Source organism: Hemiscyllium ocellatum, unplaced genomic scaffold (genome assembly GCF_020745735.1).
Source record: "Hemiscyllium ocellatum isolate sHemOce1 unplaced genomic scaffold, sHemOce1.pat.X.cur. scaffold_1181_pat_ctg1, whole genome shotgun sequence".
Taxonomy (NCBI): Eukaryota; Metazoa; Chordata; class Chondrichthyes; order Orectolobiformes; family Hemiscylliidae; genus Hemiscyllium; species Hemiscyllium ocellatum.
In genome coordinates, this window is record NW_026867696.1 from 7,522 (window position 1) to 19,074 (window position 11,553).

An 11,553-nucleotide genomic window follows, 5' to 3' on the forward strand; every position below is an offset into this window, starting at 1 on the left:
CAGCTTCCACACTGTGGGGAGTCTCTGAAGGGGAAGGGATTTTTGTAAACTGTGCAAGGCAACGCAGGCGTAGTGCGGGGGCCTGCTGTTGGCCTTGCCCTGCCCCTTGCACCTTGCACCTCCCCCTGTTGTTGAGCTGTCTAAAACACAGCTACTCTTTCTCTGCCCTTTTGCTGGGGGCATCTGCAGCTGTAACAATGTTGGGCCACAATAAAGGTAACCAGAACGTACTGCTGGGCTCAGGCTCTCATTGAAAGCTCCAAGCGGTTTTTGTTTTAAAGCTGCTCATTTCTTGCAGCCTCCTGCACTAAGTTTCCAAAGTCGTGTATCAGATGGAGCAGTGAATGAGTAGCTGGTTTCGTTAGAAATTATAAACTTTTCAGGAGTGCAGGCACTGCATCATTTCATCGGCAGTTTACTGGCAGCACTGGGAGGTATGGGCTGTGTTCATTAGAAAGGAGGTGGAGGTGCTGCTGTTGGACTAGGTGGGACAAGGTTGAAAAATCACAAGTGGGTTATAGTCCAACAGATTTATTTGGAAGCACTAGCTTTCGGTGCGCTGCTCCTTCATCGGGTAGCTGTGGAGCAGGATCATAAGACGCAGAGTTAAGAGCAAGGTCACAGTGTCATGCAACTGATATGATATATTGACAAATGTAGATTGATGTTAAACATTCAGCACACTTACCTTAATTGTTCACACCATTGAATAAAGGAGTTGGGACATCATGTTGAAGGTGTACAGGATGTTGGTGAAGTCACTTGTAGAGTACTGAGAAGGCTTGTGGTGGCCCTGTAATACGAAGAATACTATTACAGAGAGTTCAGTAAAGATTTACCAGGATGTTGCCAGGACTGGAGGGTTTGAGTTATAAGGAGAAGCTGAGACTGTCTTCACTGGAGCACAGGAGGTTGAGGGGTGACCTCATTGAGATTGATATGATCATGAGGGTTCTAAGTAACATGAACATCAAATAGCGAGGAGCCTGCACGGTTATGTCAAGTGAGTGGGGGAGAAATTGTGGCATTTGGACACTTTAAATCCATCAAAAACAGCATCTCCATAGAGCATACTGTGCATGTCAGGTGAGGTGCCAGAAGACTGGAGGTTGGCTAACGTGGTGCCACTGTTTAAGAAGGGTGGTAAGGACAAGCCAGGGAACTATAGATCAGTGTGCCTGACATCAGTGGTGGGCACATTGTTGGAGGGAATCCTGAGGGACAGGATTCTACCTTCATCTAGGTGGATGGGCTGGGACTTTTTCACTGGAGCATTGGAAGTGGAGATGTGACCTTATCAACGTTTATAAAATCATGAGGGGAGAGATGAGGTGAACGAAGGGTGTCCTTCCCCTAGGGTTGGGGTTTCAAAATTAGGGAGCAAATTTTGACGGTGACAGGAGAACGATTTTAAAAAGACTTGAAGGGCACAATTTTTTTTTTACACAGAGTAGTTCATGTGAGGACTGAATGTCTAGAGGAAGTGGTGGATGCAGGTACAGTAACGTCATGAATAGGAAAGGTGTGGAGGGATATGGGCCAAAACACTGCCAGGTGGGACTGGTTTAGTTTGAGAACATAGTCAGCATTGACTAGTTGTACTGAAGGGTCTGTTTCTGTGCTGTCTGACTCTGGAACTGTCTTAAAACTGGATACTGGTCTTACAACCATTTTTTTGCCTTCCCCCCACAAGCATCCACATAAAAATCATGCGAACTCAGCCTTGAATATATTCAATGACCCCCTAACTGCTGGAAGACATTCCCACTTCTGAACTTAATTCCTCTTGCTAACACACCACTTGCCTTGCTCATTGCCTGCTGCACCTGTCTGACAACTGGCACAGAAGGACGCTGATGCCCCTCTGAACATCCACGCATCATTCCTGATGAAGAGCTTGTGCCTAAAACTACGACTGTCCTACTGCTCGACTCACTGTGCTTTGCCAGTTATGGTCTTCTCTACGTCAGGAAGACCAAGCGTAAACTTGGGGAATGGTTTGCCGAGCATCACAGCCAGGTCCACAGAGGCTGAGCGGACTTGCCAGTCTCCACCCATTTTAATGCCCCTTCCCACTCCCCTTCTGACAAATTGGAGGAACAAAACCTCATCTTGTCTGAGCAGTCCACAGCCCGGAGGACTCGACACTGAGTTCTCCAATTTCAAATAATCTCCCATCCCATCCCCCAACTCACTTCCCAGCCCTTTCCACTCTTCCTTGCCAACTAGATTCCTTCCTCCCATTCACCAACCAGGTTATGGGGATAATGCAGGAACAGGATACTGATTGAGGATGATCAGCCACGCTCATAATGAATGGTGGTGCTGGCTCAAAGGGCAGAAGAGCTGACTCCTGCACCTATTGTCTATTGTACCTTCTACCTGTCTCCACCTATCCTCACTTCATCACCCTGCCCCCAGCACACCCTTGTTCCACAGCTCTCCCTATACCCACCCCCAATCCTGAACAAGGGTTCCACCAGATACCTCAACTCTTCCACCTACTGATACTGCCTGGCTTGCTGCATTCTTCCAGTCTCCTGCCTGTCTATTTTGTCAATTGAGACAAAGGCTTGGACTAATTTTTCCAGAATCTGTCCCCTCACTGGATTCACTCCCATTCCTTTCAGTTGCTCCAAGTCAACAATTGAACCCCAGAATGAAACGTAAATGGAAAAGGCGGTGAGAAAAGAGAATGCTGTACACACAGATGTTGGACAGCGGAAGGAAGCTGCAGTCTGAGTGAAGCTCAATCTTCATTGAGAGAGGGGAGGGGCAGGAACTTCAGAACCTCATGGCCCAACTTCCGCGTTCACCAATAGGGGAGCTCCGAATGGCAGGAGGACAAGTCTCCTTCTGGTCCTCCAGTGAGCCTTTTTGTCCATCAAAAGTAGGTTTCGCCCCTTTTCTGCTGACAGCGAGGAACACGCCCAATGTTTTGGTGACACTGGCAAACATGTGCCCTGCTTGTTGACACCGAGGAGTGTACACAATATGCTCTGTAGCAATGCTGGTGTTATTAACAGATTTTCAGTTTCCAAATGTCTATTGGAGATCAAAAAGGGCAGAGCGATGTTTTTTCCCCCATGTGGCTCGATATTTGATTGCTTTTGCATTTGTTTGGCTGCTCAATGTTTTTAAGTCTTTTCCTCCGTGTTGGGGTGACCTTCACAACTAGAGGACATAGGTTTAGGGTGAGGCCACAAAGATATAAAAGATACTTGAAGGGCAATGTTTCCCTGCAGAGGGTGGTGTGTGTATGGAATGAGCTGCCAGAGGAAGTGGTGGAGGCCGGTATAATTACAGCCTTTAAAAAGTATCTGGATGGGTATAGGAATAGGAATGGTGTAGAGGGATATAGTGCTGGCAATGGGGACTAGATTAATGTAGGATATCTGGTTGGCGTGGACAGGTTGGACTGAGGGGATCTGTTTCCGTGCTGAAAATCTCTACGACTCTAAATAATAAAAAGTCAACTTTTCCAATGAACATCTCCATGTTAACAAGGCTTAGTGCACACCCTGCTTTACTAACCGTTCTCAACAGGTCCTGCCCCTTCAATAACTGAGGAACATATACATGCTGGTGCATAGTATCCTTCACTAGTATTTACACACTACCCTCAGCAATTGCACAAGTAACAGCAAAGGGTAAACAGCACAAGGATTAAAAAACAGTGAGGGGTAAACAGCACAAGCGCCAGTAAAAGCAGATGGAAAGTGAGTGTAAAATGTGACTATGACAGGACAGGCCCCACATTCCTTCCCCTCCGTCCCCCCCACAACCTGCCTCACCTTTCACCTCCCGGGCCCAGTACCTTCCAGGTGGCCCCATAGTTGACACAGGGGCCGCCCCACGACCAGTAGAACTCCACCACCCAGGCGCCCGACCAGTTCCCAAACAGGCCCTTAACCCCATCCGCCTCCAGAATGGTCACCGGCTCCTGCCTGCTGTACAGCCGGCCGGTGTGGCCGTGACACAGCAGCTGCACCAGGAAGGCGGCGGTGACCAATGACGGGGGTCTGCCCCGGGCCGCACGGCGCCATTTTCCTAACGGCCGCCGCTTCCCCGCTCGAGCGACTTCTCCTCCCAACCGCCTTCGCCCCCGCGTGACGTCTGCACGGGGGATGGGCGGGGCCGGAGGAGCCTCACCGTCACCAAGCAACAGCCACCTCGCGCTACAACTGCTCATTCACAAAAACAAACTCTCCTGTCTCGCTCTGCAGCTGCAGGGGGGGACACTGCCACGTTTCGAGGAGCCCTGTCTACATTGGGAAAGCTCACGGCTCCATTTAAACAGATATTCCGACATCTAATACAACTATGTTAACTTTCAACTGCGTTCAGGGAACATGTATTTTGCTCTGAGTAAGTCTATTGAGTTTAACTGCAGCATGGCTGTAGTTTTAAACTTGTTTGCTTTCCTGAACAGCTAGGTTTAAATGTTTTATTCGTTAGAAGAACCAAAATTAGTGATAGTTCACATATCCACCCTGAAATGGGGTGGGTAACTGGATTGAGTGGGTAGGCGCCATACTAAGTTTAACTTTGGGGACAGCCTTTGAGCTGCATTTGAACAAACTGCTTACATGTTGCACTTATCGACTGCTAAATATCGGCTCTTGTTATCTTAACACTTAGCCTTCTGATTGGACATTGCAAAGGTTCACCTCCCGCCCACACCCCGCCAGCACCCTTCCCAAGGGTCAGACCCTCCCTCTCTCCAGGCACACAGTCTGAATAATTGACGAAGCAAAATTCACTGTCAAATCCCATCAACATGGAAGATCCCAGCCCACCCTACCTCCCACTCTGTACCCAACCCATCCAAAAACCACAAAACATCATCTCATCTTTAAAAAACAAAAGAAAAACTGGACCGCATCAAAACGTTCAACAACGGTCAACGCTCTGACTGTTACACACTTTACGGAGCTACATTTCAACTTGAGTTCGTTTGCACTCCCTCGTGAGAGTTCACATTAAAAACTCATTGTACCAAATCAACAGCATGCCACAGCTCTCTGGAATTCAGCGGAATTCTTCCTGGTATCCCTCATGTTTTCCGGTTTTTTTGAGAAAGGAGACCCTCCCGTTAGCTTCGCCTTCAGATCTCCTTGGCTACGCCCAAAGTTTCGGCTGATCAGTTCAAGCACAGGGTCGCAGCCTTTTCTTGCTAAGCTCAGCTGGCTTAAACGTTAGCAACGCCTCTGGTTCCCGTTGGGATTTACGCTCCCGAGCGCAGACCTGGCCCGAAGCCTGTAGTCCCACAGGTCCTGCTGACTGCAAACTGCCCTTCTGTCAGCAAAAATACAAACACGACGGGGACAGTGTTCATTTCGCTATTCTCAATGTCAACTCTGACCCCACGAAAGGTTCTCTTTTCAGGGGCGGGCATGTCAATTGCCTACTTGGGGTTTGGTGAAATGTCTCAACAAGTGTTTCCGTTTGTCTATATTTACAAGAATTCTAACCCCAACTAGACATTTACATGTAAAATCTAAGAATTATACAACGTGACACATGAAAGCATGATGAGGAGCATCTCCTGTGTCCTCTCTCAGCTCAGAGAAGACTTAGACTTAGACTTACAGTGTGGAAACAGGCCCTTCGGCCCAACAAGTCCACACCGACCCGCCGAAGCGAAACCCACCCATACCCCTACATTACCCCTTACCTAACACTACGGGCAATTTAGCATGGCCAATTCACCTGACCCGCACATCTTTGGACTGTGGGAGGAAACCGGAGCACCCGGAGGAAACCCACGCAGACACGGGGAGAACGTGCAAACTCCACACAGTCAGTCGCCTGAGTCGGGAATTGAACCCGGGTCTTCAGCGCTGTGAGGCAGCAGTGCTAACCACTGTGCCACCGTACTTAAACCCCGCTCCCCCCGTAACATTCCTCCAGGTGACAAAAGGATCTTAACGCAGGCGGATTATAAGGGGTTGCTCAGTGGGCACAGCGCCAAGGGACCCGGGTTCAATTCCAGCCTCAGGGGCGACTGTCCCTATGGAGTTTGCACGTTTCCAGCATGCGTCTGCGAGGGTTTTCTCCGGGTGCACCGGCTTCCTCCCACAATCCAAAGATGCGTAGGTGAGGGTGGATTGGCTATGCTAAATTACCCATAGTGCTCAGAGATGTGTAGGTTAGGGTGGATTGGTCAGGCTAAATTACCCATAGTACCTAGGGATGTGTACGTGAGGGTGGATTGGCTATGCTAAATTACCCATAGTACTGTAAGGCCGGAATCTGTCCTTGCATGTTCGTTTTAGGAGGAGAGACAACAGACGCTCAATTGTTTGGCACAAGCAGGCTTTAGTGCAGAATCGTAGCTGATACAGTGAATCACCATGCATTCACTGGAGAAGGCGCGTTCTGCCTTCCCCTCCCAAATCTGCTCCTGATATACTCTTTGCTAAGCAGAGCTTCGCGGAGCTACTAAGCATTGCCTTATTAGGACATTTCGCGTTTGCGAGGTGTTTCCTGTTGGGCTCATTTGGGCGTTGGCAGCTGAGCTGGCCACGTAAGCAACAGTTTCGATTCCCCAAACAGCAGCTATAGCTCCACCCTCCCTTGACCTATTTTATCCTAACAGTACCCAGGGATGTGTAGGATTGGGTAATTTAGCATGGCCAATCGACCCTAACCTACACATCCCTGGGTACTATGCGTAATTTAGCATGGCCAATCCACCCTTAGTGTAGGATTGGCCAGGCTAAATTGTCCTATAGTATCCAGGGATGTGCAGGTTTGGGTGGAGTGGCCGTGCTAAATTACATAGTGTTTGGGGATGTGCAGGTTAGGGGGCATTGGCCATGCTAAATTACCCATAGTGCCTAGGGCTGTGCAGGTTAGGGTGCATTGGCTGTGCTAAATTACCCATAGTGCCCAGGGATGTGTAGGCTAGGTGGGTTAGCCAATGGGAATTGCAGGGTTATGGGCAGAGGTCTGGGTGAGGGAGGGTTGGTGTGAATTGGATGGGCTGAAGGGCCTGCTCCTACACTGCATGGGTTCTAAGCGTGAGATGAGGTGCTTGACGGAAACGATGGGGAAGAGGCAGTGAAAACACAACGAGACCGTTTGAAAGTGGGAGCATGACAGGAGGGGGTGGGTAAATGGGATGTGGTGAGGGAGGGGGCTTAGGAGAGAAAGAGACACAGAAAGAGAGGGTCACACACAGATACAACTGGTGAAAGTGGGGAAGATTGTGATAGGTTCAGATAAGGTGGAGGAAGAAAAGCTGTTCCCTATTCACTGATAGTGACAAGGTCAGGGGCGGCCTGAAGTTCAGGGGTTTGAGCAGGAGAGAGAGGGGGAAAACAGAGGAAAAACAGGTTTACCCAGCAAGCAGCAATATGCTGGAATCCGCTGTCACCTCAGAGAGACAGACAGACGCAGAGGCAGAGAGGTAATCAGATGAATGGCCTCCCTGTGCTGTGAGATCCAAAAGGAGCACGTGAGCAGCTGCCCCAGTGTCTGGCGGTCTGAGGCATCTCCCCCTCGCCCCATTACCGGTACCGCTCTCCCGTCCCATTGGCACCCTCCCGGTGAACGGCCCACTCTCCAACTGCACTCAAGCTGCCCCTTCCCCCGGGGGCTGGAAGAGGACGGAACAGCCCGTTCCGGAGCGGGGCTCGGGAACGCTGCCCATGTCCGCGAGGTCCTTTCTGAGAAAGGAAACAAAAAGGACAACAGACAGGGGACCACCCGCATCAACGGGAATGACAACATTTCACCCTCAGACAAGGCTTTGTCAAGAGACGTACAGCACGGAAACAGACCCTTCGGTCTAACCCGTCCATACCGACCAAATATCCCAACCCAAACAAGTCCCACCTGCCAGCACCCGGCCCATATCCCTCCAAACCCTTCCTATTCATATACCCATCCAAATGCCTCTTAAATGTTGCAATTGTACCAGCCTCCACCACTTCCTCTGGCAGCTCATTCCATACACACACCACCTTCTGTATGAAAACGTTGCCCTGTAGGTCTCTTTTATATCTTCCCCTCTCACCCTAAACCTATGCCCTCTAGTTCTGGATTCCCCAACCCCAGGGAAAAGACTTTGCCTATTTATCCTATCCATGCCCCTCATAATTTTGTAAACCTCGATAAGGTCATCCCTCAGCCTCCGACGCTCCAGGGGAAACAGCCCCAGCCTGTTCAGCCTCTCCCTGTAGCTCAGATCCTCCAACCCTGGCAACATCCTTGTAAATCTTTTCTGAACCCTTCCAAGTTTCGCAACAGCGGGGAGACCCAGAAATGGAAAAGACTGAAGGGAGAAGTCAGCGGTGAATCTTTTGAAGAGGTTACAAAGGAGAGACCTCTGTCTGCAGCGGGAATGACCCCCACAGTAGCAGGTCGAGGTGGACGGCGTTTAAGGAGAAGCTGGATACAGACGTCAGGGAGAAAGGAACTGAAGGGAATGCTGCTGTAAGGGAAATCAAATGTGAGCGAGTGAAGGGGAGGTGCGTAGAGGCTCACATGGGTCAGAAATACTGAGAGAGACCAGTTGAGCTGAAGGACCTGACTGGAGACTCAATGGGACAGAGAGTGAAATCTTGGATCCACCTGCAAGAGAAGGAGAAACACGTGATTTACCTCCCAGGATTAAGCAAGTCCCGCAGATTCTGCAGATCACTTTATCGGTCACAGCACTGAGTATAGGGGTTGGGGTCTGGACAGGACGTTGGTTAGGCCACTTTTGGAATACACAGGAACCTCGATTATCCAAAGGACACATGCAGGGTGTATTTCAGTCGCTTGACGATTAGATCCCTTCCAGTGTGGAAACAGGCCCAACCAGTCCACACTGACCCTCTGAAGAGTAACCCACCCAGACCCATTTCCCTCTGACTAATGTAACTAACACTACGGGCAATTTAGCATGGCCAATTCACCCTGACCTGCACATCTTTGGACTGTGGGACGGAACCGGAGCACGAGGAGGAAACCCACGCAGACGCGGGGAGAATGTGCAAACTCCACACAGTCTGTCGCCTGAGGCAGGAATGAAACCCGGGTCCCTGGTACTGTGAGGTAGCAGCGCTAACCACTGAGCCACCGTGCTGGTTCATCTAATTCTGGATAATTGAAGTTCCTCTGTATTATGTGCACTTCTGGTCTATCGGAAGGATGTTCCCCCGTGTGGACCCGCTGGTGGATCTGGAGGCCGGATGAGTGGGGGAAGCCCTTGCCACAGATGGAGCAGGTGAAGGCACCCTCGCCGGTGTGCACCTGCTGGTGCCGCAGCAGGCTGGACGAGTGAGAGAAGCCCTTGCCGCAGACGGAGCAGATGAAGGACCGCTCCGCGGTGTGGACCTGCTGGTGCCGCAGCAGGCTGGACGAGTGAGAGAAGCTCTTGCCACAGACGGAGCAGCTGAACGGCCTCTCCCCGGTGTGGACCCGCTGGTGGGTCAGCAGGTGCGACGAGCGGGTGAAGCCCTTGCCGCAGACGGTGCAGGTGAAGGGCCGCTCCCCGGTGTGGACCTGCTGGTGCTTGAGCAGGCTGGACGAGTGAGGGAAGCCCTTGCTGCACACCAAGCAGGTGAAGGGCCGCTCCCCGGTATGGACCCGCTGGTGCTTGAGCAGGCTGGACGATTCGCTGAAGTCCTTCCCGCACTCAGAGCAAGCGAACGGCCGCTCCCCGGTGTGGACCCGCTGGTGGGACAGCAGGTGGGGCGACTGGGTGAAGCCCTTGCCGCAGACGGAGCAGGTGAAGGGCCGCTCCCCGGTGTGGACACGGTGGTGGATCTCCAGCATGGAGGGATAGCGGAATCCTTTCCCGCAATCCCCACACTTCCACGGTTTCTCCATGGCGCGCGGAATGCCTCCTGAGACTTCCTTTCCCCACAGTGGGCAAACTGGCTCAGGCACGTGCCCCTGTGGTTCAGGTAAAGATGATACTTTAAGAGCCTACTGAAGCAGACAAAAACGTTCAAAGAATTTTCCCCTTCTGGACTGAAAGAGGGACGTCTCTCCTGTCCCACGAATCAAGGGGCTCTGTCAGACCTTCACATGGTACTCATTTGGGGAGCTCTACCTGCAAAGCTGCTCTTCTCATATCCTGTGAAAAGGGGATTACAAAAGTCATTGCTGCCTGCACATGACAGGAATTCAGAACAGATCATTCTAGTTTCTGTAGAACTTCCCTAAAACAACCAAGTTACAATATGCAGATGCCAGTGTTGGGCTGGGGTGTACAAAGGTAAAAAAAATCACACATCACCAGGTTGTAGTCCATTAGATTTGTTTAGAAGTTCAAGCTTTCAGAGCTCTGCACCTTCATCAGGTAGCTAGTAAAACCTCCAGGCGAAAAAGACAGCAGATGCTGGAGATCAGTGTGGTGCTGGAAAAGCACCGCAGGTCAGGCAGCATCCGAGGAGCAGGGAAAAAATAAAAAAATCGACATTTCGGGCAAAAGCCCTTCATCAGGAATGAGGAAAGAATGAGGACACTTTCCTCATTCCTGAAGACGGGCTCATGCCCGAAACCTCGATTCTCCTGTTCCTTGGATGCTGCCTGACCTGCTGAGCTTTTCCAGCAACACATTTCCAGCTCTGATCTCCAGCATCTGCAGACCTCATTTTCTCCTATAACCTAGAGTTGTGATTTTTAACTTTAAAAAGTGTTGCAAATCTCCACCCCACACACACACAGACACACACACTTTTCTTCAATTCTCACTCTGCTGTTTCTGATATTACCCATCCCCCAGTATTGTCCAGAAAGGGACTTATTACCTAAAAAAGCTGTAAAACTCCATCCCACACACTCTTTAACTCTTGCTGTACCTAATATTCCACCTCCCTCCCCATGCTCCAGCAGGGTCTGACTGATGCTCATTGACTGAGCCACACTCACCTCTTCCTGGACACAGGGACCCTCCAGACCAACACAACATCAGCTCCCCATAACCCCCCCGCAACGGCGCATGTGCAGGAGCATCCGGTCACGTGAATCGAGGGACCGCCGTCGTCACAAAGACCGCGCGTTCATTGGACGAAGTGCCCGTCCGTGCGGCGGCGCTGGTCTTTGTGACGCCCACGTGACCTCTCTCCTCCACCAACCCCCACGCGCCCCTCCCTTCACCTCGACACGGGGAGGCATGACCAATGGGGAGCTTTGGAGGACCGGAAGGAAGGCTGGTCCTCCTACCAATCAGAGCATCCCCTCATTGTCTGAATGCGGAAGTTGTAGCATGAGCTCCTGCTGCTCTCTCTCTCTCTGAATGAAGATTGAGTGTTACCCCAGACTGCACCAACCTCTGTGAGTACAGCACCCTCTCTTCTCACCCCTCCTATTCCATTTCTTTTCTCATTTTGGGATTAAACTGTTGGTTTGTAGGAAGTGAAGTGAAAGGAGGTGAACTCAGGAAAGGTGCATATGCTGGATGCATTGGTCTAGATCGCTGTCTCTGTCCCTCTGTGTCTGTTTGTCTTTGCTCCTCTGTGTCTGTGTCTCTCTCTCTCTCTGTCTCTGTCTCTCTCGTGTCCTTCATCAGGAATTGCGGAGGGGGAGGGGTGGAAAGGGTGCGGAGAGATA

The 11,553-nt window shown here is 50.9% G+C and overlaps 1 protein-coding gene across 4 annotated transcripts; it reads right to left on the reverse strand.

The window, feature by feature from the left end:
* Positions 1-515: 515 nt before the first annotated feature.
* LOC132809404 (zinc finger protein 239-like) lies at positions 516-10,982 on the reverse strand. Of its 4 annotated transcripts, none has more exons than XR_009642292.1 (3): positions 10,873-10,976; positions 689-793; positions 516-578 (listed from the first exon to the last, which is right to left on the reverse strand). XR_009642292.1 is itself a non-coding variant. In XM_060822551.1 (2 exons), the coding sequence occupies exon 2, from the start codon at positions 9,823-9,825 to the stop codon at positions 9,058-9,060; it is 768 nt and encodes a 255-aa protein (XP_060678534.1). In that variant the 5' UTR covers positions 9,826-10,075; positions 10,873-10,982; the 3' UTR covers positions 6,302-9,057. The 4 variants fall into 4 exon arrangements, 1 of the variants encoding a protein (XP_060678534.1); XR_009642294.1 differs by lacking the exon at positions 10,873-10,976 and adding an exon at positions 5,000-5,611; XR_009642293.1 differs by lacking the exon at positions 10,873-10,976 and adding an exon at positions 3,795-4,099.
* Positions 10,983-11,553: the final 571 nt, after the last annotated feature.

What these genes read in the sequence shown, in the direction of transcription:
- LOC132809404 (XM_060822551.1), bottom strand. Translation starts at nt 9,825, where the DNA reads ATGGAGAAACCGTGGAAGTGTGGGGATTGCGGGAAAGGATTCCGCTAT.